At 64.2% G+C, this 27,075-nt stretch overlaps 4 protein-coding genes across 8 annotated transcripts in view; 3 read left to right on the top strand and 1 right to left on the bottom strand.

Moving 5' to 3' along the window:
• The window catches only part of DCHS1 (dachsous cadherin-related 1), a 43,775-nt gene extending 33,846 nt beyond the window's left edge, over nucleotides 1-9,929 (top strand). Inside the window, exons 15-21 of the mRNA XM_030284897.4 lie at nucleotides 228-341; nucleotides 1,628-1,839; nucleotides 1,974-2,128; nucleotides 3,196-3,326; nucleotides 3,780-4,066; nucleotides 4,648-4,786; nucleotides 5,007-9,929. Coding sequence (XP_030140757.4) covers nucleotides 228-341; nucleotides 1,628-1,839; nucleotides 1,974-2,128; nucleotides 3,196-3,326; nucleotides 3,780-4,066; nucleotides 4,648-4,786; nucleotides 5,007-7,621 — 3,653 coding nt within the window. The 3' untranslated portion in view covers nucleotides 7,622-9,929. The remainder of the gene's footprint in view (nucleotides 1-227; nucleotides 342-1,627; nucleotides 1,840-1,973; nucleotides 2,129-3,195; nucleotides 3,327-3,779; nucleotides 4,067-4,647; nucleotides 4,787-5,006) is intronic.
• A 2,586-nt stretch (nucleotides 9,930-12,515) lies between these two features.
• Nucleotides 12,516-18,115, top strand: TPP1 (tripeptidyl peptidase 1). Of its 2 annotated transcripts, none has more exons than XM_030285008.4 (13): nucleotides 12,516-12,602; nucleotides 12,980-13,075; nucleotides 13,156-13,295; nucleotides 13,370-13,520; nucleotides 13,734-13,855; nucleotides 14,214-14,398; nucleotides 14,608-14,806; nucleotides 16,001-16,189; nucleotides 16,276-16,348; nucleotides 16,596-16,716; nucleotides 16,821-16,979; nucleotides 17,049-17,186; nucleotides 17,759-18,115. In XM_030285008.4, exons 1-13 carry the CDS (start codon nucleotides 12,592-12,594, stop codon nucleotides 17,897-17,899), a joined length of 1,725 nt encoding a protein of 574 aa, XP_030140868.4. In that variant the 5' UTR covers nucleotides 12,516-12,591; the 3' UTR covers nucleotides 17,900-18,115. The 2 variants fall into 2 exon arrangements, with proteins under 2 accessions (XP_030140868.4, XP_030140880.4); XM_030285020.4 differs by lacking the exon at nucleotides 12,516-12,602 and adding an exon at nucleotides 12,619-12,706.
• A 173-nt stretch (nucleotides 18,116-18,288) lies between these two features.
• On the top strand, nucleotides 18,289-20,224 carry TAF10 (TATA-box binding protein associated factor 10). The gene is given in 5 exon segments (NM_001245438.2): nucleotides 18,289-18,490; nucleotides 19,038-19,189; nucleotides 19,347-19,411; nucleotides 19,514-19,628; nucleotides 20,058-20,224. Coding segments are annotated over 5 exon segments (603 nt in total). The 5' UTR covers nucleotides 18,289-18,309; the 3' UTR covers nucleotides 20,148-20,224.
• Nucleotides 20,225-20,717: 493 nt separating this feature from the next.
• Nucleotides 20,718-26,982, bottom strand: ILK (integrin linked kinase). Of its 4 annotated transcripts, none has more exons than XM_030285030.4 (13): nucleotides 26,845-26,982; nucleotides 25,037-25,130; nucleotides 23,886-24,051; nucleotides 23,463-23,558; nucleotides 23,275-23,371; nucleotides 23,096-23,179; nucleotides 22,904-22,989; nucleotides 22,551-22,660; nucleotides 22,186-22,313; nucleotides 21,965-22,086; nucleotides 21,786-21,885; nucleotides 21,579-21,709; nucleotides 20,718-21,347 (listed from the first exon to the last, which is right to left on the bottom strand). In XM_030285030.4, exons 2-13 carry the CDS (start codon nucleotides 25,123-25,125, stop codon nucleotides 21,198-21,200), a joined length of 1,359 nt encoding a protein of 452 aa, XP_030140890.1. In that variant the 5' UTR covers nucleotides 25,126-25,130; nucleotides 26,845-26,982; the 3' UTR covers nucleotides 20,718-21,197. The 4 variants fall into 4 exon arrangements, with proteins under 4 accessions (XP_030140890.1, XP_030140896.1, XP_030140904.1 ...); XM_030285036.4 differs by having other exon boundaries at nucleotides 26,813-26,951; XM_030285044.4 differs by lacking the exon at nucleotides 26,845-26,982 and adding an exon at nucleotides 26,693-26,832.
• Nucleotides 26,983-27,075: the final 93 nt, after the last annotated feature.

Raw genomic sequence — 27,075 nt, 5'->3', positions numbered from 1 at the left:
TGTTCCTAGAAGGTCCCCAGGTCACAGTCAGACCACTGAGGAGCCATGGATAGGCACCATGACAGCAGGCTCCCAGCCCAACATTGACCTTAGATCTGTCCCCTGTCACAGTGTCATCAGGCAGAGCAGTGCTCCTGTGGTGCAGCACACGCTGCCCTGCATCACCCTAACCCTTTGCCATGTGCTCTGGGGCTCCACTGTCTCTTCATACCCTTTTGCTCTCCCAGGTACTGAGGTGGCGAGTGTCCAGGCCATACACACAGGGGGCTCCTCGGGGCACATCACCTACAGCATCGTCAGTGGCAACGAGAGGAACACTTTCCTGATCCAGCCCAGCTCAGGTACAGCTCCAGGAACACCTGGGGAGCTCTGCTCATGCCTGCTCAGGTGCTCGGGGCCCCCAGGGCACAGGAGCACTGTCCACACTCTGTACCAGTTAGGTGAGAGGTGTTAGTACTGGAATGTGGACTGTCACTGGCCAGAGGCTGTTAGCACTGCTCCCAGTGCAATTGTGGTCCCCCCATAATTAGACCTTTTCCCAAAACCTCAGAGAGCAGGGTTAAATGGGATTTTGGGAAGACATATCTTCCCTGTGAAGGTGGTGAGGCTCTGGCACAGGTTACCCAGAGAAGCTGTGGCTGCTCCATCCCTGGAAGTGTCCTAGGCCAGGTTGGACAGGGCTTGGAGCAACCTGGGATAATGGAAGGTGTCCCTACGTGTCCATAGGTACGTTGTCAATTAGTTCACTACATCCTGCTGGCTGTGCTCCTCCTCCTCAGGTGGGACAGCAGCACCTTTTTGCTCCAGCAGCCTAGCTGCCCACGGTTCAGGCTGGTGGCAGTGGGTATCTGTCCTCAGAACACTTTGTAAGGCCCTGACTGGACTCAACACTGCAGTGAGGTGTCTCTGGCTTGGAGCTGGATGAGCTTATGTCATGGTGGGAACAGCTCATTCTGCTCCATACCTTTGGGGGGGCTCCAGATGGGAGGACTGTCACATGCTGTAATGTCAGCAGGAACCGCCTGTCCCCAGCAAGGTGTGGGTGTCATCACTCAGGACAGCTCTTGAGAATGATGAGAAGCTGGCAGTGTGAGGAGGGCTTGGAAGAGCTCAGTGTGTCTGTCTGTCCACCTGAGAAAGGATGGATGGATGGATGGATGGATGGATGGATGGATGGATGGATGGATGATGGATGGATGGATGGATGGATGGATGGATGGATGGATGGATGATGGATGGATGGATGGATGGATGGATGGATGGAGGGATGGATGGATGGAGGGATGATGGATGGATGGATGGATGGATGGATGATGGATGGATGGATGGATGGATGGATGGATGGATGGATGGATGGATGGAGGGATGATGGATGGATGGATGGATGGATGGATGGATGGATGGATGATGGATGGATGGATGATGGATGGATGGATGGATGGATGGATGGATGGATGGATGGATGATGGATGGATGGATGGATGATGGATGGATGGATGGATGGATGGATGGATGGATGGATGGATGATGGATGATGGATGGATGGATGGATGGATGATGGATGATGGATGGATGGATGGATGGTGCTGGTATGTCACTCCCCCCTTCCCTCCGTTCTCCCTCCCAGGTGCCATCTCAGTGCAGGACTCCAGTAGCCTGGACTTCGAGGCCAGCCCCCAGCTGCGCCTGGTGATCCAGGCAGAGACTGCAGCTTCCTTTGGCTTTATGGCCATAAACCTCAACCTCCAGGATGTGAACGACAACCTGCCCCGCTTCCAGCTGCAGAACTATGTGGCATTCATCTGGGAGTCACAGAGCTATGACTCACCTGTCATCCAGGTATGGCAGGGCACAAACAGGGACACCTGACCTGACTGGAGTTATGGGATGGGGGCTGCATGGTCCTGGGGTTTGCAACAGCACACAAGTCCTGCCTCAGGAGCTCCACAGCTGAATCTTATGTGGCTTTGCAGGTGCTGGCAGATGACTTGGACCAGGGAGTGAATGGGCAGGTGACTTATGCCATCAACCAGTCCCTGCCAATGCCGGGCTTGTACCACATTGACCCTCAGACTGGCACCATTACCACTGCAGCCATCCTGGACAGAGAGATCTGGTCCCAGACCCGGTGAGTGCGGCCAGGCTAGGGGATGCCAGGACAGGGACAGAGCTGTGGAGCAGAGCCCTGGGGCATGGGGAACACTGTTCTTGGTACCCCCAAAGCTGTCCCAGCCTGGCTGTAAAATGGCTCTATCAAGCCGCACGGCTGAGGGTCAGTGGGAGTGAAGGACACAGGAGCCAGATGGCCAAGATGAGCCCACGCACAGCTCAGTCGGTTCTCTACAGAGCTGAGGAGATTGTGAGAGGGCCCTAGGTTCATCCACTCCCCTTCCTGTCTCCTTAATCCGCACTGCATCTGCTCAATTTCTTCCACCTCCAAGCACAGGACCCTTGCACTAGCTCCCCCAGATGTCCCCTTGCATCCAGACAGGTCCTCTGGGCCCCTCGCCATATGTGCACACTCTGGACATATCCATCCACATGTATGTGAAATTCTGGCAAACACCCCACCATGAATCTGAGGCTTCTCCTGCCCTTTCCCACACACTTTGCTCAGATGAGGACCCCTAGTTCGTGTTCTCTCCCTCCACATGTGCCCCCATTGCTGTGGGCTCCTCTGCCCTCTTCCCCCGAGGGGAGAGTCTGGTGTATCCCTTCCATATACACACCCCTTGCCATTCCAGAGAGGCTCCAAGTGTTCCCCAGCAGCCAGAGAACCCCAGACACCTGCCTGCACCCACACACCTTCCAGATTTCAACGCATGCCTTAGGTGTGCAAAAACCTGCTGCTGTGCCCCACCATGCTCTCCGTGTACCACACCCACTGCCTCACCTGTGCTCTCCAAATCACGGAACCCTTGAGGCTGGAAAAGACATCTGAGATTCCTGAGTCCAGCCTGTGACTGGTCACCGTCTTGTCAGCTAGACTAGAGCATCCAGTCTTTTCCTAAACACCTCCAGAGGATACACTGCACAGATCCATCACCCCAGAGTCTGAGCTGCTGCGCATTTCCCCACCACATGCACACCTGCACTTATGTCCCAGGTGTGCAGTGCATGCCCCAGGAACTGTACACGGGTGAGGTGGTCCCTCACATGCGTGGACACACATCTGACCCTCATGCCTGCCCACAGCTTGGTGGTGACAGCGATGGACCGAGGAACACCACCGCTCATGGGCTCGGCCACGCTGACCGTGGTGGTGATGGACATCAATGACAACAGCCCTACCATCCCCGTCCCCTGGGAGATCCGTGTCCCTGAGAGTGAGTGCCACAGCACTGAGGGCCAGAGCTGGGGTACGATGGGCACCATGGGGTGGGGAGGAGCCCCCAGGGAGGCCAGGCCTGTCCTTGTCAGGAGCTGGATCACACTGACCCACTGAAGCCCCCCGAGCTCTCCAGCATGACCCTTGTGCTGCTGCTGTGTCTTGAGGGAGCAACCTGAATTACCAACTCAGCCCTGGCCCCTGCCCCATGTCCAGGACTCTGGCTGCAGACACCTGCCCTGCCTGCTCACAGTCCTCAGCCAGTATGCCCTGTGCCCATGCCATACCTCCACGACCCCAAGACCTTTGTCTTCCCCCCAGCATCTCCCTCTCCCATGGCATCTTCCCCTCTTCCTGGTGCTCAAGCTCTGGATTGAACTGATTTCTCACCAGGTGAGCCAGGTATGCTGGGCAGGTATGGTCAGCTTACTCACTTGTCTGCTCCCCACAGACACACTGCTGGGCACCCAGATAGCCCAGCTGACTGGGAACGATGTGGACTCGGGCCCTGCGCTCTCCTACACGCTGCTGCTGGAAGGGGACATGGCAGACACCTTTGGGGTGCTGCGCTACGGTGGCCACATTGCCCTGACGGGGCCACTGGACCACGAACAGCGCAGCCGCTACACCCTCACCCTGCGCGCCTCTGACACTCGCCACGAGACTGAGGCCAACCTCACCGTCCTTGTGGAGGATGTGAACGACAATGTGCCCACCTTCACCCAGGTTTTCTATCAGGTACGTGCGCCAGGTGTGCCAGCCAGCAGGGGCCGTCCCACACAAGCCCACTGCAGCTCCTGCCTGGCCCACCTGCCCTTACAAAGCAGAGGATGGGTCTGAGCCCCTTCTGGTCCCACTTTCTGACCCACATCTACATCCTGGCATCCTTCATGCTGTCACTGTGGCATAGAAGGAGTTGAAACCAGGCAAGTGACCCTGGGACGGGCCCCTGCAAGGGGCACAGCTGGATGCAAAAGGTCCAGCAGAAATAGATGAGCACAGTGGAGAGGCCAGAGGGGGTGGGAAATGGGCAACAGCCCAGACAAGTGTTTGTGGCGAGACCTGGGTAGGTCCCTGTTGGAGGCTGGCTTGGGCAGTGTGTGCTGCAGCACTGGAGCCCAGGCAAGGGGCTAGGGAGCCCCAGGAATGCTTGGAGGGTCTAGGAGCACAAACCCCTTGCATGTGGTTTCCCTGGCCAGTGAGATGCTGGAAACCCTTGGCTTTGGCTGCCTGGCCAGCCCCAGACCCCTGTCCCAGGGATGCTGGGGGCTCTGAACGGGGGGAAACCAGGTGGTAACTGGGGTTTCCTCCTCTTCCAGGTGCTGCTGCCAGAGCACACACCTGCTGGCACTGTCATCCTCACTGTGAGTGCTACTGACCCCGACTCAGGGAGCAACGGGGATATCACCTTCCACCTGGCTGTGCCCAGCCCTGATGTTGCCATCGACCCCAGCAATGGTGCGTGGGCTTGGTGCTCTGTGTGCCTCTCATGGGTCAATCTAAGGTTGCCTGTGGAGGGGAGTGCCCCCCTCCTGCCTCTGTTCAAACCCTCATGAGGTCACTTTCATGTGTGGCTGGTGAAGCAGACACAGCAGGGTGACCATCAAATGCTCCTCCAGCTGATACCCTTCCCAGCTCCCACTGGCTCCCATGCTGACCCTGGCTTTGTGCTCCACAGGGACCCTCTTCACTACCCGGCAGGTGGAGTTCAATGCCAGCCAGCCCACCCTGGACCTGGTGGTGGAGGCCCGCGACCACGGCTCTCCCAGCCTCTCATCCTGGGCCACAGTGCAGCTCCAGGTTCTGGATGTTAACGACCACAGCCCCCGCTTCCAGGAGCCGTGCTACAACGCCAGCGTTCCCGAGGACCTGCGCCCAGGCACCACTGTGCTAATGCTGGAGGCGGGTGATGCCGACCTCTCCCGGGAGAATGCTGGCTTTGATTACACCATCGTCAGTGGGAATGGCGGCAACGCCTTCCAGGTGGAGAGCCGGGTGGCCCGGGCCGGGGGACAGCTCCGCACGCAGGGAGCCCTGGTGCTTGTGGAGTCCTTGGACTTCGAGGCCATCCCAGTGTACAACTTGACGGTGGCAGCCTCGGACCGGGGCCTGCCACAGCGCAGTGCCACAGTGCCCGTGCTGATCACCGTGCAGGACGTCAATGACAACCCACCCGTGTTCAGCCGGGCCGAGTACCGTGCGGTGGTGAGCGAGGCCGCGCTGCCTGGCACCGAGCTGCTGCGCGTGGCAGCCCATGATGCTGACTCGGGGCCGCGTGGCCGCGTTCACTACACCATCAGCTCAGGTGACCAGCACGGGCTGTTCCAGCTCCATGAGAGCACTGGGGCCCTGAGCCTGGTGCGGCCCCTGGATCGGGAGGCCCAGGCGCTGCACACACTGGTGGTGCAGGCCACGGACACACCAGGCGGGCATTTTGCGCTGGTCCCTGTGGCCATTGAGGTGAAGGACATCAATGACAATAAGCCATACTTCCCGGTGGAGATGCTGAGTGCTAGCATCCGGGAGAACTTGCCCCCCGGCACGCTGGTCACCACGCTGCGTGCTGTTGATGCCGACACCGGCGCCTTTGGGGAGCTGCGGTACGTGGTGCTGGAGCAGGCAGTGGGGGACCCCAGCACAGGGGACGGCCGGGACGCCTTTGCTGTCAATGGGAGCTCTGGGGAGCTGCGCTCCCGCCTCACCTTTGACTATGAGCGAGCCAAAGCCTTCCAGCTCCTGGTTCGGGCCACCGACGCTGGCAATGCCTCGGCCACTGTGACTGTGCGGGTGCTGGTGACAGGGGAAGATGAGTATGATCCCATCTTCCTGAGCCCCTCCTTCAACTTTGAGGTGCCTGAGGGTGCCCGCAAAGGGCAAAGCATTGGGCGGGTGCTGGCCACGGATGAGGATGAGGGGGTTGACGGTGTTGTGCTGTACACCCTGGCAAAGCCCTCACCATACTTTGCCATCAACCAGACCACGGGCTCCATCTACCTGCGTGTGGACAGCCAGCCCCAAGCGGGGGCTGGGCGCGCCAAGAGGGAGCCACGGGAGATGAGCCTGGAGGTGCAGGCACGCAGCCCACTGCCTGCTTCCCGTGTGGCCTCTGTGCAGGTCACCATTGACGTCACGCACACCTCCTTTGGCCTGGCACCTGATCTCAACCTCCTGTTGGTGGCCGTGGCCGCCTCGCTGGGTGTTGTGGTGGTGCTGGCCGCTGTGGCCATCGTGCTGGCCCTGGTGCGCTCTCGGCAGCGCCGGGGCCACAAGAAGGCAGAGGGAGAGGGGGCACTGGCCTGTGCACAGAGTGGGTCCTTGCAGAAGCTGGGCCGTGAGGAGCCAGCACTGCCCGGGGCTGAGCACATCTACCATCAGGCACTGCCGGGCTATGGGACTGAGCCGGCGGGGCCCTACACGCGGGGTGGCTCCCTGGACCCCTCGCATTCCAGTGGCCGTGGCTCTGCTGAAGCCGCTGAGGATGACGAGATACGGATGATCAATGAGTACCCACGTGTGGCCAGCATCACAGCCTCCATGCAGGAGCACATTGCTGCCCGCGGCCCTGACTCTGGCATCCAGCAGGATGCTGACCAGCTCTCCGACATCTCCTGTGAGCCAGCTGCGTTGGAGAGCGCCCAGTGGTTCAAGAGCAAGAAGGGCTCTGGGCTGCTGCTGCCGGGGCCACCCCTGCAGCTGTACCGTGAGGACGGGGGGGGCAGCGCCTTCCTGGGCGTTCGCTGCGGCCTCAGCGTCTCCTCACAGCCCCAGGACTACGCCTTCCCAGAGGACGGCAAGCCCTCCGTGGAGGGCTCGCTCACCGCCATTGTGGCCAGCGACGAGGAGCTCCGTGGCAGCTACAACTGGGACTACCTGCTGAACTGGTGTCCCCAGTTCCAGCCTCTGGCCAGTGTCTTCACGGAGATCGCCCGCCTCAAGGATGAGAGCTCCCTGCGCAAGCCCTTCCCAGCCAAGCCCAAGGCAGAGCCCAGGCCCCGCATTGACCCCCCGCCCCTCATCACCTCAGTGGCCCATCCAGGTGCCAAGTCTGTGCCCCCCAAGCCACCACCAGGCAGGACCTTCCCGCACCCATCCTCCCTGCGCCGCTCTCCTATTAGCCACGAGGGTTCCATTTCGTCCTCCGCCATGTCGCCCAGCTTCTCCCCATCACTGTCCCCGCTGGCCGCCCGCTCCCCTGTGGTCTCGCCCTTCGGCATCTCACAGGGGCCATCCACCTCCACCATCAGTGCTGAGCACTCGCTGGAGCCTCCTGAGGAGGCTGAGCTCAGGATTTAGAGCTGGGCCCCTGGACTCCTCTGCCCCAGCCCACAGCCATGGGGCCAGAGCGAGGCTCAGCCCAGGGCTGCTAATATGGGTGCTCATCCCGCTCCCAGCCTGGCCTGGCCTGCAAGGGCCCCTGGGACTGCAGATGCCCTTGGGGGCTGGGGCCCCTGTCCCTCCCACAGCTTGGCAGACCCTGTGCTGGCTGGTGCCCTATGGACTGCTGACCCCAGTGCTGGCACCCCGGGGTGATGGTCCATGTGCTGCTCGCAGTGGCCCAGATTGGTGCTGGGCAGGATGGTGCTTCATGGTACTTGGTGCTCCGGGAGCGACCGGGAGCCGAGGGGGGCTGGAGGCCCGGAACCTGCCCTACCCATCTCCAGGGCCATGCAGCAGCCTGGGTGCAGGAGGACGCTGAGCCTTCCCTTGCGACCCTAGGAGCTCCCAGGGCAGGGGGACGATGCCCAATGGCTGGGGGTGATGTCCCAGGGCAGGGTGTGATGCCCCAGGGCACGGACACTGCCTGTGGGAATGAGCCTGCCCCCTGGCCGGGAGGGGACACTCACAGGGCTAGCTGCAGCAGAAGGCAGCAGTGCCCACATCTTACTGCCTGTCTGTGTCTGGGCAGAGACAGGAGAACCTTCGAGGTCTCTCCAGCCCTTTCATTACCCACTGTAGGTGACACATCCAGGGAATCTCCTGCCCAGAACTTCAGGATGGTTCCTGTGGTCCTGGGAGGGAGGTGCCTGCCATGCTCAGCGTGGGAATCCCGTTCCTGGGACCAGGTACCTCTCTGGGCAAGGGTTCCAGGCAGGGACAGTGCCCAGGCACAGGCAGCACACTGGGGCTGGTAGAGTTGTGTGAAGCTGACAGTGGTGATGGCTGCTGTGACCCGCACCCACCTCAGCCTGCAGCTGCAGGGGCACGGCTGGGAGGTGGTGCCCCACAAAGCCACATTGCCCAGCATGTTCTCTTACAGCCACAGCGGGGACACTGGGCATCTGGCCTTCCCTGGGGCTCTCTTGCATGATTGCTTCCCAGGACGGTCTGGGCCAGCTCCAGAACATGGTCAAGGTGCCAGAACCCCCTGCTCCTGGCCCCAGCCCCCTGTGCGGGGCTGCTCTGCACCCCCGTTATGCACGTTGTGAGCCCGGAGGGGGCCCCTGCCGCGGGGCCGGTCCCCATCTCCTCCCAGCATGTGCCCGGCCAGTCACACAGGCAGCGTCACACCCGCAGCACACTGAGCCCGCCGGAGCTCTCCCTGAGCCCGGCTGCTCTCGGGGAGCTGCTCCCACACAGTGTGGGCAGTGCGGCCGTGGGCTCTGCCGCTGCAGCCCTGCTGCTCCCGGGGCTGTGATCCCCACACAGCGAGGGCTGGAACAGCCCTGAATGTCCAGTCTGGTCACAGGTGTGTTTGGGGGTCGGGGCGACACCCCATGCCTGAGCAGAGCTGGGGGGAGCTCCTTCCTGTCACACGCTCCCCAGACCCAGCACATCTGCAGCATGGCTGCAGCCCCAGCCCCACAGGTGTTGTCACAGCAGACAAATGTGTCACTTCTGCCTGTCCCCCCGTTTCCCATGAAGAGCCATCTGTGACTGCAGCTCTGTGTGTCACAGTCAGCTTCTCATCCCCCTTGTGCCGTGGGATCCTGGCATGTGCCACTGGGTCCCGGGTGCTGTCCTGGGCACAGGGCAGTGACAGGGGACAGGCATCTGCAACAGTGACAGGGGCACCAAGGGGCCCCACAAAGGGCCATGCCCACTCATGCCCACCCTCCATGCCTGGAGACCCACAGGGGCCTGAGGTGCCCTGGGAGGGGCAGATGGTTCTGCCTTGGCACAGGGGCAGCCCACAGAGGTTCTTGGGGTGGGCACCCTCATCCTCTCTCTGTCCTGCTCACAAGCACTGTGGGGACACATTGTTCTCCCCAGGCCCCGTAGGGACACTCTGGGGGTGTCCGGTGTCCTCCAGTCCCATGCTGGGGTGCCCCATGCCCCCCGGCCTTGTGCTGCCCAGGCTGCCCACACAGCCCAGCTCCACTGCACATCTGGGATGGGGACACACATGGGTCACTTTGCATGCCACAGGAAGGGCCAGACACATACACCCTGCTTTGGGCTGGGGTCACTGAGCCCCCAGTTATTTATTTTTACACATTGTACTACAATTCCTGTTTTGTACTCGTTTGTACCTTTTGTATTGTGTCTTGTGGAGCTGCATGTACCAGCGCTGCCCACGGCCGTGCAGGGGCCACTCGGTGCAGCCTGAACCCAAGTGCCAATGTCTCAAAAAATGCCTTAATAAACCACACGTTTGTACAGACACAGCCCCATCCCTGCTGCTGTGGGCTCGTGCCAGGCTGGCACCATGTTCCCAAGGCACTGACCAGAGAGGGGATGCTGGACCTGCACCACAAAGGGCTCACATGGGCCTGGCCAGGCTCTGGCACCCACATCCATGGCTGCGTCCTGCCAAGTCCTGTTCCTGACAGGCCAGTGAAGCTGTGGCACCCCATGGTCCTGGGGCTGTCCAGCAGTGAGGCTGAGTGCTTTTCCATACAAGCATACGTGCAAACACAGCTGTGGACGGCATGTCTCCACACGTGTACACAGCTGGTCCCGCATGCCACAGGCATCGCTATCCCATCCCGTACCCTCACTCTGGTGAGGGCTGTGGGCAGGGCTGTGCAGGCACCCAGAGCTGCAGCAGCCACAGCTGGACACGTTGTTTGCCCAGCAGGTACCTCACATTCTCAGGATCCCCGCTGAGGACACCTGGACACACAAGTTCCCCGAGGCACAGCCTCATCACAGCCAGCATGCACAGGCCTGCCCTGGGGATCCCAGTGCTCCAGTGATCCCACCAGTCTGCCCAGTAGCTTTGGCTTTGCTTCTCCCTGTTGGGCGATACAGACATGCACAGGGCTCTTTGCTGATCTCCAGATGCTGTGACCTGATGCCACACTCCTCACCAAACAGTGCTCCCCAGCCCCAGGAAACAGTTACCAAGCTGGAGAACCAGTAGTGGCTGTGCAGCTGTCAGGTGTTGGATGTGGCCAGACCCACAGTGACCATCAACCAGCTACATTTGATCAGCCACTTCCATCCTGCCTTCCCTGCTTTACCTTTGCTTGTTGTTCCCCAAACCAAGCTGTTTACTCCCTGTCCTCAGCTCTCAGGTTCCAACACCCCACAGCAAGTCCTGCACAGCCCCAGCCTATTCTGCACAGCCCCCAAGGCATGCCCAGCCCTGCTGGCAGCGCTCTGGGGCCAGGGGGCAGCTCCCGTCCCCCGGCTCTGACAGGGCTCCTCACCTCACTGGGGTAAGCATAAGCCAGCACAGCCAGGGCAGAGGGGGAAAGGACAACCACCCCAACCCTGATGGTGTCCCTGGGGTTCCCTCTGCTCTTTCCTCCCCCAGCCCGACCCCTTCCAGCTCCCTGCTGGGGCACAGTGGGCATGCTAGCTGCCCTCAGTGCCACTGTCCTTCTCTGGTGCTCCTGGCCTCGGGGAAAGCCAGCTGCACACAGCAGGGACTCACTTCACCCCACCTGCAGGAGCAGCACACGAGGGTCCCGGAGAGCAAGGCTCCAGCCAGGGGACACCGAGGCTCCCTGACCTCCCAGGCGCCGGACCAGCAGCAGATGCTCGATAACAGGATTAGCTCTGCCCGGCCGCCCTAATCCTGGCTGTCCAGACAGATCCAGGCATCATCCCCTGCAAATCCCACCCCACTTAGAGAGTCCATCCCCAAACTGGATATGGGGAGTGCAGCCCCGACAGCACCCCAGGCCCCAGCTGCAGCCAGGGCAGCTGGTTCCCCCGTGTCTGCGGCCAGGAGGAGGCCGGGGCTGCCAGGCCAGGGCAGCCGTGGGGCTGGAGCAGGGGAGCAGGAACAGACACCTCTGGCATTGCTCCAGTGTGGGGGATTGGAAGCCTCAGCCGGGCAGGTGGTTTTCCTATTGCCTGGACCCTGCTCTGCAGAAGCAGGAAAGCAGCTGGGAACTGCTGGAGCCATGGGATGTGCCGTGTGACTGGGCTTGTCACTGAAACTGCAGGAAAACCAAAAAATTCCAACATTTATACTGTGAGAGAATCAAGGCATTACTTTATTCTGGCCAGGATGTGCAACAGAAATCGTTTCATCCACGTATGTCCTGGGTTGTGCAGAGAAAAATCATTCCATGACACATGAATTTTACTAGATTTTCTACATATTTTATACAGCCAAAACACATAGAAATTCATCGGTTCATTGTCCATTGGTCCCAAGTGTCAAAGTTCTCAGTGTTTGGTTTCCTATTCGAGGAGTGATGTCTGCAGTTGATGTTCGTTCACGGTTGTTAACCTTTGTGTATCTCCTGCGCTGCCCCCAGCAGCCCCTCCTGCATGGGACCGCTCACCCCCCGCCCGGCCCGGGACCCCAGCAGGGTCCCCCGCCTCTCAAGGGCCTCTCCTCCCGGCCCCCGCCGTCCGCGGCAATCGGTCCTACACGGACTCTCGTCCTGCCTCCAGCCCTGCCTCCCGGAGCCCGGCACGGGCCCTCGGCCGAAAGCCGTGTCCGAGCCGGGAACGGGTCCGCACCGCGCCGGGAGACGGGCGGGAACGGGCTGGGGGCGGCCAGGGCCGTGTCTGAGCCGCCTTGGGGCGGCCGGCAGGCAGCGAGTCCCCGCCGGCACCGAGTCCGGAGCCCGGTACCGTGCCCAGAGCCCGGTACCGCAGCCCGGAGCCCGCTCCGTACACCGGTACCGTGCCCGGAGCCCGGTACCGTGCCCGGAGCCCGGAGCCCGCCCCGTACCCCGGTACCGTGCCCGGAGCCCGGAGCCCGCCCCATACCCCGGTACCGTGCCCGTACCCCGGTACCGTGCCCGGAGCCCCCCCCGCCGCCGAGCCCGGTACCCCGTCACGTGAGCGCGGTCACGTGAGCGCTGTTTTGGTGTCCCCGCGTGGCGGGAGTCACGCGGCCACACACGTGACCGGGCGGCATGGCGCGGGGGTAACGGCGCGGAGCGGGACACCGGGACACCGGGATACCCCGGGACACCGGGGCACCCCGCCCGGGGGCGGTAACGGGACCGGGGCGGCCCCGGCGGCCATGGGGTCCGACGGGGCTCCCGGGTGACGGAGGCTCAGGGGTCCGACGGGGCTCCCGGTGGCGGTGGGGACGGGGGCCGGGGTCAGGCGGGGTTTCCCGGTGGTGAGGGCTCGCGGCCAGCCGGGCTCCCCGGTGGCAGGTAGTGGGGTCAGACAGGCTCCCCGGTGCTGGGACTCGGGGAGTTCCGGGGGGCTCCCCAGACCCAGGGTAAGGGGTAGTCAGACGGGCTTCGGGCTCGGTCCGCGGTCAGTGCCGGTGCTCCCCTGAGCCCATTGCAGGTGTTGGGGGATCCCCGCCATGCTAACGCTGTGTGTGGCCGCCTGGAGCTGCGCCCCGGGGCTCGCGCTGCAGCTGGAGCGGGACCAGCCGTTCCGGTAGGTCCGGGGCGGGGGCCGGGCCGGGCCGGGCCAGGCTGCGGTGCCGGTGGTGGCCCCGCTCACCGCCCACCCTGCAGCGTGCCCCCCGGCTGGGCCCACGCCGGCCGCGTGGATCCCGGGCAGCCGGTGCAGCTGACCTTCGCCCTGCGGCAGCGCGGCACCGCCCGTCTCGTCCGCCTGGTCCAGGCTGTCTCGGACCCCCGGTCCCCACAATACGGTAACGGCCCGGTCCCTGAGGCCCGAGACCCCCGCAGCCTGTGAGGGGATCTGTAACCCCTGTGTCCCTCCCAGGGCAGTACCTGTCCCTGGAGCAGGTGAGGGACTTGGTCCAGCCTTCCGCAGCCACGCTGATGACGGTTCTGAAGTGGCTGCAAGGCCATGGTGTAGAGGACTGCCGGAGTGTCACCACCCTTGACTTTCTGGAGTGTTACCTGCCTGCAAGGTGAGCTCTGAGGGCTGGAACTGGCTCTGCTGGCCCTGTGGTGGCTGTCTCTGTGTCTCACTGCTGTCCCATCCTGTGGTGGCTGTTCCTGTGTCCTAGTCCAGTCCCACTCTGTAGTGGCTGTCCCTCTCTCCCAGCCCTGTCCTGTCCTTCGGTGGCTGTCCCTGTGTCCCAGGGCTGTCCCGTCCCACAGCGGCTGTCCCTGTGTTGCAGCGCGGCCGAGCGCCTGCTCCCTGGGGCTGAGTTCCACCGGTACGTGCAGGGCCAGCGCAGCCTGCTGCGGTCCCCGCTGCCCTACTCTGTCCCTGCAGAGCTCGCTGAGCACCTGGACTTCGGTACGTCCCACCTGGGGGAGCTGAGGCTGCGGAACGCAGGTGCTGCTGCTCCTGGGGGACAAACCTCCCTCCTGCAGATCCCTGTTTCATGGGATCCAGTGACCGTCCCATGAACAGCATGGGGGGGCCAGGCTGAGGCTGTGGCTGAGCCGCGGGAAGGCTGAGGAAGGCTCAGCTGTGGGAAGGCTGAAGAGGCTCTTCCCCTGGGCCAGGGCTGCAGGGCTGGGCTCTCCGAGCCCTGCTGTTGGCCTGCCCATGTAGAAGTGGGGGCAGGGATGAGGAGCCCAAGGGCTCTGTCCTGCCCTCCCAGGGCTCTGTGCCCTGACAGCCTCTCCCATCCCGCTGGGCTCTGCTGCAGTGGGTGGGATGCACCGGTTCCCCACGGAGCGCAAGGCAGTCAGCAGAGCCGGGGCCAGGAAGGACGCGCAGCGGGCACGAGCTTCGTTCCACCTGGGCGTGACGCCGGCTGTCCTGCGCGAGAGATACAACATGACGGGGGGGGACGTGGGGCTGCTGCCCAACAACAGCCAGGCCTGTGCACAGGTGAGCGCTGCCCTGTCAGAGGCCTGTGTGCCGGGGCAGTCCAAGGGTTTGGTGCTGGTCTGGGGGTCTTGGGACAGCTGGGTGTCCCTCAGTGGCTGCTGGGAGCACCTGGTATAGCACAGACCCGTGCTGGGAAATTTCCTACATCAGGATCAAAGCGTTACTTTGTTTTTTCGAGAGCAGACAACCTGTCCCTCTGTGTCCCACAGTTTCTCGAGCAGTACTTCCACCAAGCTGACCTGGCTGAGTTCATGCAGCTCTTTGGCAGCGGCTTTGCCCACCGCACACAGGTGGACCGGGTGGTGGGGCACCAGGGCCGTGGCAAAGCGGGGCTGGAGGCCAGCCTGGATGTAGAATACATCATGAGCACGGGTGCCAATGTCTCCACCTGGGTCTTCAGCAACGCAGGTACTGGGGAAGAGCCCCGAGGGGCAGGGGGAACACCTGGAGGGGAAGGAGAGCACCCAGAGGGAGGAGGGGAGGGCCTGGAGCAGGAAGGGAACACTTGAAATGTGAGGGAGGGGAGTGCTGGGAGGAGTGAGGGGAGAGCTTGCAGGGCTGTGCAGACAACTGGCTGTAGTACTGCCCCAGGTGCTTCCCCAGCTGCTGTGGGAGTGGACCCTGTGTGCTCTCCAGGTCAGAGCTGGCACCGCATTTCCAGCTCCTGGGGATATCACTCCTGCTGTGTGTGGTGACTTTGAACTCTGTGAACCTTCAACCTTCAGAGTATCCTGAAGCAGGGTTTTTGTTGCTAGCACCATACAGAGCAGCTGCCCCGCTCAGCTCCCATGAAGGAGGGCACAGCCCTCCTCCTGTGGGGTTTTCCAGCTCTGCTGCAGCTGAGCTCCCACCCACGAGCCTTCCAGAGGAGCAGATGAGGGAGAGTGAGGGAATGGGGAAAACAAATTGCCAAACAGCCTGCACAAACACAAACAGGGCACAGTGCTAGGGGCAGTGTCCCTGTCCCAGATTGGGAACTGGCTGAGCAGGTCGGTGCCACTGAGACAACAGCCCTGTCCCTGATGGTGACGGTGACAGCAGATGAGTGCTGCCCTTCCCTCCGCCCTCACACAGTTACCAGTGTGGGAAGGATGCAGATGAGTGACATGGGTGACCGAGAGTGAGTGGGTGTGCCTGGGGCTCTGCTCCCCTCCCAGTGGAGAGGGCTGGGGACAGGGAGGGACCTGGGCAGGTGCAGGTGGAATGTGTGGAGGTGGCACATGCGCTACTCTGCTGGGACCTGTTGCCAGAGGAGGAGCTGAGGCCCTGCTGGGCCCACAGGTGCCCATGTGGCTGCAGCCCTGGGGCAGAGTCTCAGAGAGGGGGTGTGAGTGTAGCCCCCTGTCCTGGGCTGATGACAGTCTTGCCAACCCCATGGGCTGAGCTGAAGCTCAGTGCTGTCAACGTGAGGAGCCCCAGGATGAGTTCACGGAGCTCCAGGCCGCATGTGCTGTGACTCCATGGCCCACAGGAAGGAGCACTTGGGGCTGCACTGCGAAGGAGGGTGCTGGTGCTGATGAGGCAGGGCTCCTCGCACTGTCTCCCACCGTCGCTGATGTCAGAGGAGCTATCCCACGTGTCTCTTCCCCGATGGACTTGCAGGGCGCCACGAGAGCCAGGAGCCCTTCTTGGCCTGGCTGCTGCTGCTCAGCAACATGTCAGCGCTGCCCTGGGTGCACTCGGTGAGCTACGGGGACGACGAGGACAGCCTGTCCTACGCCTACATGGAGCGCGTCAACACCGAGCTCATGAAGGCGGCGGCCCGCGGCCTCACCATCCTGTTTGCCTCAGGTGCGTCTGAGCTCGAGCACCGAGCGGGGCTGGGGAGGGGGTGCCTGGAGCGCCGTGCACACCTGTCACCTGTTCCCGTGTCGCAGGTGACGACGGTGCTGGCTGTCGGCGAGAGCATGGCGGGAACCACACGTTCCGGCCCAGCTTCCCGGCCTCCAGGTGGGTGCGAGGGGTCAGCACAGCCCTGCAGGGGCACGGCTGGCCCCAGCCCCAGTGGTGTCTGAGTCCCTGGAAGGTCACCTGAGGGTCCTCACCAGCAGGCGTACAGAGCCCAGAGCTGCAGCCTGTGCAGCTGTGGGATTGCTTTGGTCTGTGGGGTGAAGGTGTGGTAGCAGAGGGGGCTGTTGGTGGCTGCTGAGGCCCAGGCAGCCGTGTGCCCACAGGCAGTGTCCCCCTGCTTCCCCAGCCCCTACGTCACCACCGTGGGTGGCACGTCCTTCAAGAACCCCTTCCTGGTGACGGAGGAGGTGACGGATTACATCAGCGGGGGCGGCTTCAGCAACGTCTTCCCCATGCCCGAGTACCAGGTGAGGGACGCTGGCGCTGCCAGGCTGGGGGCTGCAGACGGGGCTGCTCAGGTTAGGCTCGCTGCAGTGGCTGTGGGGATGCCCACGGGCCGTGCTGTCCCCAGGCCGCTGCTGTCGGGCATTTCCTGCGCTCAGCCTCGAAGCTGCCGCCCAGCTCCTACTACAACAGCAGCGGCCGTGCGTACCCCGACCTGGCTGCGCTCTCTGACAACTACTGGGTGGTGACAAACCGCATCCCGCTGCCCTGGGTGTCGGGAACCTCGGTAAGGAGCTCACCCCCTGCTGCCCTCCAGCATGGCGGGGCCCTGGGATGAGCGGTTGTGCCCACGCAGGCGTCCACACCGGTGGTGGCGGGCATGGTGGCACTGATCAATGACCGGCGCCTGCAGCAGGGGCTGGCACCCCTTGGCTTCCTCAACCCTGCGCTTTACCAGCTGCAGAAGCAAGGGCTTGGTGACGCATTCTACGATGTGAGCGGAGCAGGGAATGGGCTGGAGGGGCTGTCCTGGGGGCTGAGGGGACTTCAGGTGTCCTGACGTGTTTGGCTGAGGCCTGGGGTGGGCCTGTCCATGGGGCTGGGAGGGCCATGTGTGCTCCAAGGGCTGTCCTGGGGGTTGGGGGCTGTCCTGGCGCTCCTGCTCCCAGAGCTGTGCCTGGGGCAGGGCCAGCAGTGTCCTGCTGGAGGGCAGGAGAGAATCCCTATGGCGTTCCCATGGGAGGGGGTCCTGGGGTTGCCCTTGACCTTTCCATGGGAGTGGTGTCCTTGGGGGTCCCTATGGGCTCCTGTGAGCTCTGTGGGGGTCCTCGTGTCAGATGTCTGGGGTCCCCTGTCCCCGGGATTCCTGTCTCAGGGATGGCAGGGACAGCTGTCCCTGGTTCCCGGGGGTTGTGGGCAGGGTCCCTGTGCCCATGGTACCCCTGTCCTGGGTGGTCCTTGTGCCCTGGGACAGGGATCCTGTGTGGGACTCGGGTGTTCCGGAGGTCGCTGTCCCGAGACCTGGCGGGTGTCGCCGAGGTCCAGTACTGAGGCTGGTCCCCGCAGGTGATCCAGGGCTGCCACCTGTCCTGCCTGGATGGCACCGTGCAGGGCCAGGGCTTCTGCGCCACCCCCGCCTGGGACCCGGTCACGGGCTGGGGCACCCCCAACTTCCCGCGCCTGCTGCGGGCGCTCGGGCCGCGCTGACCGGGGCACCGTGGCATGAGCACGGTGCCGGACAGCGGGGCGGGACCGGACAGCGGGATCGAGCAACGGGGCGCGGGCAGCGGGACCGGACCGCGGGACCGCACGGACAGCGGGACCGGGCAGCGGGACCGGGCCGCGAACGCCGCGGAGCGGGGGCGGAGCTGGGGGCGGAGCGGGGGCGGCGGGGGCGGAGCAATAAACGAGCGAAGCCCCGCCCACCGCCTGTGTCTGTGCCCGCGCGTCCGCCAGGGGGCGTGCGGGGCGATGAGCGTCGGAGGGCTGAACCAATGGAGGGCGTGGCGGGGGCCCAACGGGGCCAATGGGACGGCGAGAGGGGCGGAGCGAAGGAGCCGCGGGGCCAATGGAGCGGCTCGGCATGCGCAGGCGCAGAGCGGGCTGGCGCCGGGACCATGAGCGGCAGCGGCGATCCCGACCCCGCGGCCGCGGCTCCGGCTGCCCCGCCGGGCCCCGCCGAGGGCAGCAAGCCCAGCCCGGCCGCCGCGGGCAGCGCCGGGCCCGGGGCGGCGCCGGCTGCGGGGGGCGGGGCGGCGCGCGCCGCCGAGGGCTGTGCGGCCGGCGGGAGGGGTCCCGGTGAGTCGCGATGGGGGCGGCGGGGGATGGGCCCCGCGCACGGGAGCCCCGCGGGACGCGCTGAGCCATTCGGACCGGGGGAGCGGCCCCCGGGGTGTTCCGGGGTGCCCCGGGTCCCGCTGGGCGTGTGTCCCGCGTTGCCGGTGCCGTGCGCGGTTCCCAGCGCTGACCGTGCTGTCCCGTAGTGCCGGTGCCGTGCGCGGTTCTAGCTCTGACCGTGCTGTCCCGCGTTGCCGGTGCCGTGCGCGGTTCCCAGCTCTGACCGTGCTGTCCGGTGCCGTGCGCGGTTCTAGCGCTGACCGTGCTGTCCCGTGGTGCCGGTGCCGTGCGCGGTTCTAGCGCTGACCGTGCTGTCCCGTGGTGCCGGTGCCGTGCGCGGTTCCCAGCTCTGACCGTGCTGTCCCGCGGTGCCGGTGCCGTGCGCGGTTCTAGCTCTGACCGTGCTGTCCCGCGGTGCCGGTGCCGTGCGCGGTTCTAGCGCTGACCGTGCTGTCCCGTGGTGCCGGTGCCGTGCGCGGTTCCCAGCGCTGACCGTGCTGTCCCGTAGTGCCGGTGTCCGCGGCCGTGGCCGCTCCCCCGGACGGGGCCATGTCCAACGGTGTGTACGTGCCGCCCGCGGCCAACGGCGACGTGAAGCCCGTGGTGTCCACCACGCCGCTCGTGGACTTCCTCATGCAGCTGGAGGACTACACTCCCACGGTACCGACACACGGGGCGGCTCCCACGGGACGGGACGGGATGGGACACGGGGCAGGTCCCGCGGTACTGGGGTACGGCGCGGCTCCTGTGCCAGGGGACACGGGATGTAGAAACGCCCCGCGGGGCCGTGCAGCTGTTCCAACTCTTCCCTTCCCAGATCCCGGACGCCGTCACAGGGTATTACCTGAACCGGGCAGGCTTTGAGGCCTCGGACCCCCGCATGTGAGTGGCTGCAAGCTGAGGGGGAGAGGCGGGAGCCGCGCAGGGTCCGGCAGAAGGCCCCGCGGACCCTGTTGCCTCGCCAACACGGTCCCTGTCCCGCAGAATCCGCCTGATCTCGCTGGCGGCTCAGAAGTTCATCTCGGACATCGCCAACGATGCGCTGCAGCACTGCAAGATGAAGGGCACGGCTTCGGGCAGCTCCCGCAGCAAGAGCAAGGTGAGGGCCTGGGGGGAGCGGGGAGCCCTCTCTGGGGATGGGGCTGAGCCGCAGCCACCGAGTGCAAGAACGTGGAGTGCAGAAATCCCAAAATCTGCGGGCTTATGCTGGGTTCCTGCGGGTGGGGAGGAGCTGGCGGGGACACCCTTTGGTGCCCCTCCACCCCAGCACTGGCTGCAGCTCTGGGCTTGGGGAGGAGCTGGAGTGAGGGGTCCTCGGGACCTTCCTAGTGCCATATCTGGGGATCAGGGGCTCCGCAAGGCCAGTAGGATTTGGTGCTAGATGTCCAGGGATGTCTGTGGGGAGCTGGGCATACCCCAGTGCTGCCCCAGCAGCTCCTCTGGCTGTGGGACATGCCTGTCCCTGCACCGTGAGGGGTCCCACAGCCCCGGCTGTCCCTGCTGTGACCGCCTGCCCCATGTCCCTCAGGACAAGAAGTACACGCTGACCATGGAGGACCTGACACCAGCACTGGCTGAGTATGGCATCAACGTCAAGAAGCCGCATTACTTCACATAGAGCACGGGGGAGCTTGGGCAGCTTGTAGGGGTCGTGTCAGTGCCATTAAACACCTCACAGGGTTTTGTGGGATGGCAGCCTTGCTCCTGTGCCTGCGTCCACAAGTGCTGGCCCTGGTCCTCCACGTGCTCACCCCGCTCTGCCGGTCACAGGGGGCTCGGTGCTCCCAGCAGTACTGGAGCAGAGTGGGCTTAGGGCACAGGGACTGCCTAGCACTCTTCCTTCTCCTCCTTCCCTAAACTGCCCCTTGTCTCACACAGGGAATAGCATGGGGGCTGCACAGGCAGCACGACAATTGGAGCCAGGGATGGGACCCTGAGCCCACCCCTCCTGCACCAGGCCCCTCCTGACGGGGCCCTGTGCCTATCTACCCTACTTGTGCTGGGCACCAGAGGGCTGCTGTGGGTGGTGACTTGTGCCCAGGGCTCTGTGGGCTGCAAGGTAGCCCCATGTCAATCCAACCCCACCCTAAGTCCTAGACATCCCCTGTGAGTCCCAGCCCCCCAGTCACTCCAGCCCCCCACCCCAACCAAGTCTCCCCATTCCTTCGCCCCATACCCCAGCAGCTGATTCCATACCAAACATTTATTTGGTTGCCAGTGGCCATTCTGGGGCCAGAGGGAAGTGGCCAGTGAAGCGCGAAGCGGGGGCAGTGCTGGGCACCACAGGTGGCCTCTCCTGGCCTGCCCCTTTCCCCCCAGCTGTGGGTGCTGAGTCCTGGGTTGGGCTTTGCCCAGCAAGGGGGACAGGGGGCCCCACAGCCCTGCCCCCCAGCAGCAGAGGCAAGCCCCACACCATGCCCTGGGGTAGGGGGGCTGCACTGCACTGGGGGCTGCCCAGAGGCTGGGTTAGGGCTACCCTGGGGAGGGGCTGCCCTGGGCGGGGGTCTGGAGCCTGCAGAGCTCCAGCACAGGCAGTGCCATCTGTACCGTGTGTCCGTGGCTGGCTCAGGGTGAGGGGTGTCCTCTGCCCCCCCTGGCTCTAGGGCTAAAGGCACTTGGGGGTGGCGGGGGGTGCAAGGCAGCACTGGAGGGGGGAGGCGCCTCCTCTCTACTTCTCCTGCATCTTCTCCAGGATGGGCACGATCATGTCGAACTTGGGGCGCTTGGCTGGGTCCTCGTTCATGCAGATCTTCATCAGTTTGCAGATGTGGGGGGAGATGCCAGGGGGGATGGTGGGACGTAGCCCCTCCAGTGCTACCTGCAAGCAGGAAGAGGAGCCTGAGTCAGGACTGGGACCCTGCCTCCACAGGCAGGGACACCTTCCACCTGCCCAGGTGGTTCCACACCCCCTCCAACCTGGCCTTAAACGCTTCCAGGGATGGAGCAGCCAGAATTCTCTGGGCAACCTGTGCCAGGGCCTCACCACCCTCAAAGGCCAGAACTTCTGCCCTAACTCTGACCCAGTTCCTTTGCCCCTCCACCCCCTCACCTTCATACCGATCTCCATGTTGGACAGGTCAGCGAAGGGCACCTCACGTGTCACCAGCTCCCACAGCAGCACGGCGAAGCTCCACATGTCAGCTGAGCGCCGGTTGATCTCCTCTGGTTTCTTCTGCAGGGCTGGGGGATGGCTGGGGGCTGAGTGGGACTGGCGGCGAGGGGGCCAGTCCGGGGGGGCTGGGAACGGGGCACTCACCTTCGGGAGCCACCCAGGCCGGGGCGTACATCCGCCCCGGGCACTGGAAGGAGAACTTGACGTCGGCCATGCTGATCCGTGCCGTCATGTCCTCATCAATCTGCGGACAGCAGGCAGTCAACAGGAGCCTCCCTGCCCTGAAAGCCCCTATCCTGGGAGAGGGGCTGTGCCCCACTCACCATGATGCTGCGGCTGTTGAGGTGGTGCCGCGGTATGAGGGGCTCCAGCGTGTGCAGGAAGGCCATGCCCCGCGCGATATCAAAGGCGAACTTCACCGCCTGCATCTGGTCCACCACAAAATCTGGGAAAGGGGTGACAGGGTCAACCCACCCTAAGCCCAGCCAGGGCTGTGGCTGGAGAGACCCTGCTGCCCCCAAACACGCCGTCCCCCAGCACTCACTGGTTCCTTCGTGCAGGACGTTGTACAGGGAACCATAAGGCATCCAGTGGCTGATGACAGTGGGGTGGGGAGCTGGAGGGGCCTGGCAGGCACCCAGCACTGGCAGCACATTGGGGTGGGAAAAGATCCTGCAAGAGAAGTGACAGCCCTAAGAACAGGAAGGGGCTGCCTGCACCCCCTCGTCTGGCCTTTGCTATCCTCCAGGGCCTCCCAGCCCTTGGCCACCACCCCAAGCATTCCTGGCCCCACAGAGCTGGGAGGCTCCTTCCTGCCCCATACTCTGAGGGCTGCTGTTGGCCCTGAGAAGGTGCCAGAGTGGCCCTGGTCAAACGCTGGTGTGGATCCCAGGCATGTGCAGCACCCACCGCAGTTTTGGGTACTCCTCGTTGAAGTCCCGGCTCTTTCGCGTCGTCCAGTCCCGGATCTTCAGCATTTTGATTACGATGTCATTGCCCTGCCAGCGCCCCTTCCACAGCTGGAGGAGGAGCAGAGACACGGGCACCGTGAAAGGGCTGCAGTCCCCAGCATCCCCAGGCCCCTGTATGGGGCTCTGGAGCCCATGGGACCAAGGGTCCCCAATGAGAAGGGAGCCCCTTGAGCTGGGGAGGAGCTCCCTCCCTGCACCTGGCCATAGGACTCCAGAGCAGTGTGCCCGGCTGGGCCAGGGCACGGGGGTCTGCACAGGCACAGCGCCCACCTGGGCATGAGAGGGACCTACCTCTCCTGACTGGTTCTCATTCAGTTTGTGGCTCAGGCTCAGCTGTTTGAAGTCAATCCCGGCCAGTTTGTTCAGGGTCCCATTCCCTACAGTGGAAGAGGGATGAGTGCCTAATAGCTGCTGGATCCAGGAAGCAGTGCCAGCAGGGCCCGGGGGACCCATGGCACTCCCCAAGGGACCCCCAGTCCTTACTGGGCCGGGTGCGGGTTGTGCCCTTCCAGAACGTGTCCTTGTAGGGGATCTTGGTGAGGCTCTGGCCCAGCTTCTCAGCACGCTCTGCAGAGGGAGGAGGAGGAGGAGGGTGGCACCCAGAGCCTGCTGCAGCTGGCTGGAGGCTCGGTCAGTTGTGGGGTCCTAAGGGACCCTCGTACCTTTCAGGACTTCTCGCAGTGGCGTCTTGGCCTTGTCTGTGGGGGTCTCACCATATTTGTTAGCAATGCTGACCAGGGCCCCGCTGCCCACCAGGTCCTGTGAGAGGAGGGAGCAAGGACTGTGGTTTGTGATGTCCCCTCAGTCCTCCTCCCAGCCTGCCCTCCCTCCTGCCCATGCTCCCACTCACCTCAGCCACCTGCTCGTGTCCCCAGAAGCAGGCATAGTGCAGCGGCGTGTTCCCGTGCTCATTCACTGCATTGATGTCTGCTTTGAACTGCATCAGCTGGGGACACGGGACAGTCCCTGTGAGCCTAGGACTGTCGCTATAAGCCCAGGCAAGATCCCCATGAGCCCAGGACAGCCCTCATCCTCCCTGTGCCTTGCCCTGGGGGATGCAGGGGCAGCACATTGGGAGCTGTAGGGAGGGGGCTGAACTGATGTGGGGCTCAGAGGGATTTGGAGGGAGGTTGTGAGGAGTGGGGAGCTCAGGAGTGCTGGGGGGATGCCAGGTGTTCCTGATAGGTAACGAGGAGAGCAAGTCCCACAAGGGCAACGTGGAGGGCTACACAGGGGGTGGGGAAGGGCAGGTGCTGGCACAGGGGACAGGTACCTTCTGCACGATGTCCCGGTGGCCGTGGCTGGCGGCCAGGTGCAGCGGGGTGTCATCGCCGCGGTTCATGACGTTGATGCGGGCCCCGCGCATGATGAGCATATCCACCACGTTGGAGCGGCCCTCGCGGCAGGCCCAGTGCAGGGGGCTGAACCCATGGTCGTCCCTGCAGGATGGGGGGGTCTGCTGAGCTGTAGCCCCCTGGCCCAGGCATCACTGGCATCATTCTCAAAACACCAGCGGCAGGGGCAAAGGGACCAGGATGAATGTCCATCCCACTCCCACCCACCCCCATCAGGGCCTCAGCAGCCCGGGCCAAATCCTGTCTCCTCCAAGGTTGAATCACAGCTGGATCCTGTCCCCATCCCCCCACTCCATGACCAAGTAAGGGAGGAGGTGGCAGCCAGACCTTAAATGGAGATCAGGAATTGGCAGAGGGGCTGCTGCAGCCCCGGCTCCCCTCCAGCCCAGGCTCCCCCCCAGCCCCAGCCCCCCTCCAGCCCCCTGGCACAGCAGACCCCATTTGTCCCCACCATGGTCCTGCAGGCAGGGGCTACCCAGCACAGAACAGTTCTTTGAGCACCTTCTATGGGTCTGGGAGAGCTCCATGTGCCTGGGACCCCCAGGAGGGGCAGGGAGGCATGACCAAGGGAGCACGTCTGGAATGCCAGGGCCATGGCCTGGATGGGATCACGGTATGGGGTCACACTATGGGGTCACGCTGCGCCAGCTGCACAGACTGCAGGCACGCCTTGCCCAGACGTGGCTCCTGAATGGCTGTGAGCACACGTTGGACCCCACGGTCCTGCAAGACCCCTCAAACAGGAGCAGACCTCTGGGCACAGAGTGGCCCCAGTGGTCCCGGCCATGTGCCCACACATCTGCCATGGTGCTCCCTAGAGAGGGGCAGGGGACACGAAGATCAGGTCAGCGGACATAGCCACCACCACGGGGACAGGGGAGGTCGCCCCAGCCCAGCTGATCCCTGGCTGTGGCCGTGAGGAAGTGGCCAGAGGATGTTTGGCCTCGTGCCTCAGCGATGCGGTAACTTCCTCCAGCGGGGAGGAGCTGCGTCCTGCCATCTGCCCCCTGCCTTTCCACGGAGAGCGGCGGAAACCAGCGCCCAGCACAGCCCCCACAGCCCCACTCACCCCTGGTTGAGGTCGTTCTCGGTGTTGTCCAGCCACAGCCGCACGGCCACCGCATTGCCCTCCCGGCACTGTGTGAAGATGTCGTCCATGGCAGCTGCGGGAGGGGATGTGGGTAAGGACATGGGGACCCCGATCCCCTGGGCAGGGAGGGCCCTGGAACAGCAAGTACAGGAGCCTCCCGCCCCATCCCTGACCCCTCCTGCCCCGTCCCTGCAGCTCTCCAGGAAGCCGCAGGCAGGCTGAGGTCTGGGCTGGAGCTGGACCGGCAGCCCAAGGGGAAGATCCTGGGTGACTCCAGAGGGGCCATGGCCACCCACAGGAAGCCAGGCTGGCACCCCCGGGCTTATCACCAGACACAGCTGGCCCCGGTGCCCACAGCTCTGGAGGGGAGTGAGGCTGCGGGAGCTCAGCACCCTCAACTTCAGACCCCGCAGATCTGGTGGGGGAATGGGGCTGGGGTAGCTCAACATCCCTGGCACAGTATCCTGCAGCCCTGTGACCCTCCTGACCCACTTGGCTGGGCCTGGCATGGACCATGCTCAGAAAGCAGGACCCCAAAGCCTCGTGCATGGAAAACCTCATGGACATGGAGGATCCATGGACATCCCAGCTCAGAGCCAGGCACAGAGCTGCCCCCTGCTCCCCATGTCCCCCTGCGGCCTCGGCTGCGAGCGTGGGACCTGCTGCCTGGCTGTCTGTGATGCTGAGCAGAGACGTGCAGTGAGTCCCACAGTGTGGGGACAGTCAGACTGAATACGACATGCCTGACATGCGCCCACTGGGGCTCAAACCTGCTGCTGGAGGATCCCCCTGGACCTGATGCCCACCCAGACACAGAGGGACTCCCACCAGCTGCCAGCACCTGCAGCTGTCCCCTAGGACCCTGCCTGCACCCCTTGCCCCAGGCAGCTCGAGGGGTGGGATGCAGAGCCCTGGATTTTTGCCATGGTCTCGTACACCCTAGAATGGCCCCAGCACACCCACAGCAGCACTGACCCTGTCCTGGCACCAGAGCACCCACACTCCCGGACGAGATTTATCCCCCACGCCTTTGGGGGCACCTCATGAAAAGGGGTCCCCAGGACATGCCACACCAGTCCTGGCCCTGTGGGACCTCACACCGCCGTGATGACATCCCATCCTGGCCCCATCATGTCCCCTGCTCAGCCCGGGACTGTGCCCTGCTGTCACCCACCGGCCCCTACCCAGTCCCGCGGGGCTGCCAGGGCCGACCAGCCCCGGCCCTGCCTGGACGGCCAAGTGCCCAGCTCGGCCCTGCTCAGCACCCGGGGAAGGGGATGGGATGTGGAGACACAGCCCCCCTGTTACCCCGAACCAGCTGCTAGGGACCCGCTCTGCCCCGCGGCCCCATCAGTCCTGCCCCTCAGCCCACAGTCCCTTCCCTGTACCCCCAATGGCTTCCCTGTACCCCCAATCCCTACCGTGTACTCCCAATCCTCCCCTGTACCCCAAACCCTTCCCTCAGCCCCCAGTGCCTTCCCTGTGCCCCCAGTGCCTTCCCTGTGCCCCAAACCCTCCCCTGTACCCCAAACCCTCCCCTGTACCCCCAATCCCTTCCCTGTACCCCCAATCGCTTCCCTCTACCCCCATCCCTCCCCTGTACCCCAAATCCCTCCCCTGCGCCCCCACCCCTACCCTGCAGCTCCCGGCCTGGCCCCAGCCCCGGCCCCGGCCCCGGCCCCGGCTCCGGCAGGACTCCGTCCGGCCCTGCTCCCGCTCCGGGTCGCCCGCAGACGCACTCGCGGCCTCCCCAACCTGTCCCCGCTCGGTGCCTGTCCCGCCGTTACCGGGTGCGTGTCCCGGCGGCTCCGCGGGGCGGCGGCTGCGGCGGGCGCGGGACGGCGCGGGGGCTCCGCCCCGAGAGCGCGCCCTCTGCCGGCCGGAACCCGCCGGCGCGGCCCCGCCACACGGCACCGGGCGGGGCACCGGGCGGGGCACGGGGCGGGGCACCGGGCGGGGCACGGGGCGGGGTACCGGGCGGGGCACGGGGCGGGGTACCGGGCGGGCCGCAAGCGGGG

This window comes from Taeniopygia guttata, chromosome 1 (assembly GCF_048771995.1).
Source record: "Taeniopygia guttata chromosome 1, bTaeGut7.mat, whole genome shotgun sequence".
Lineage (NCBI taxonomy): Eukaryota > Metazoa > Chordata > Aves > Passeriformes > Estrildidae > Taeniopygia > Taeniopygia guttata.
Note: the sequence above shows the minus strand (reverse complement) of the source record. Positions and strands in the feature narration are given on the sequence as shown.

Bases quoted from the DNA above. Each gene is read 5' to 3' on its own strand.
- ILK (XM_030285030.4), bottom strand. From the start codon at position 25,125: ATGGACGACATCTTCACACAGTGCCGGGAGGGCAATGCGGTGGCCGTG. The intron at 23,180-23,274 runs GTACGAGGGTCC...CTCCCTCTGCAG, and splicing joins ACTGCGAGAAGTCCTGAAAG to AGCGTGCTGAGAAGCTGGGC. The intron at 21,710-21,785 runs GTGAGTGCCCCG...GCCATCCCCCAG, and splicing joins GGCCTGGGTGGCTCCCGAAG to CCCTGCAGAAGAAACCAGAG.
- TPP1 (XM_030285008.4), top strand. The intron at 13,296-13,369 runs GTAACGGCCCGG...TGTCCCTCCCAG, and splicing joins CCCCCGGTCCCCACAATACG to GGCAGTACCTGTCCCTGGAG. The intron at 13,521-13,733 runs GTGAGCTCTGAG...CCTGTGTTGCAG, and splicing joins GAGTGTTACCTGCCTGCAAG to CGCGGCCGAGCGCCTGCTCC.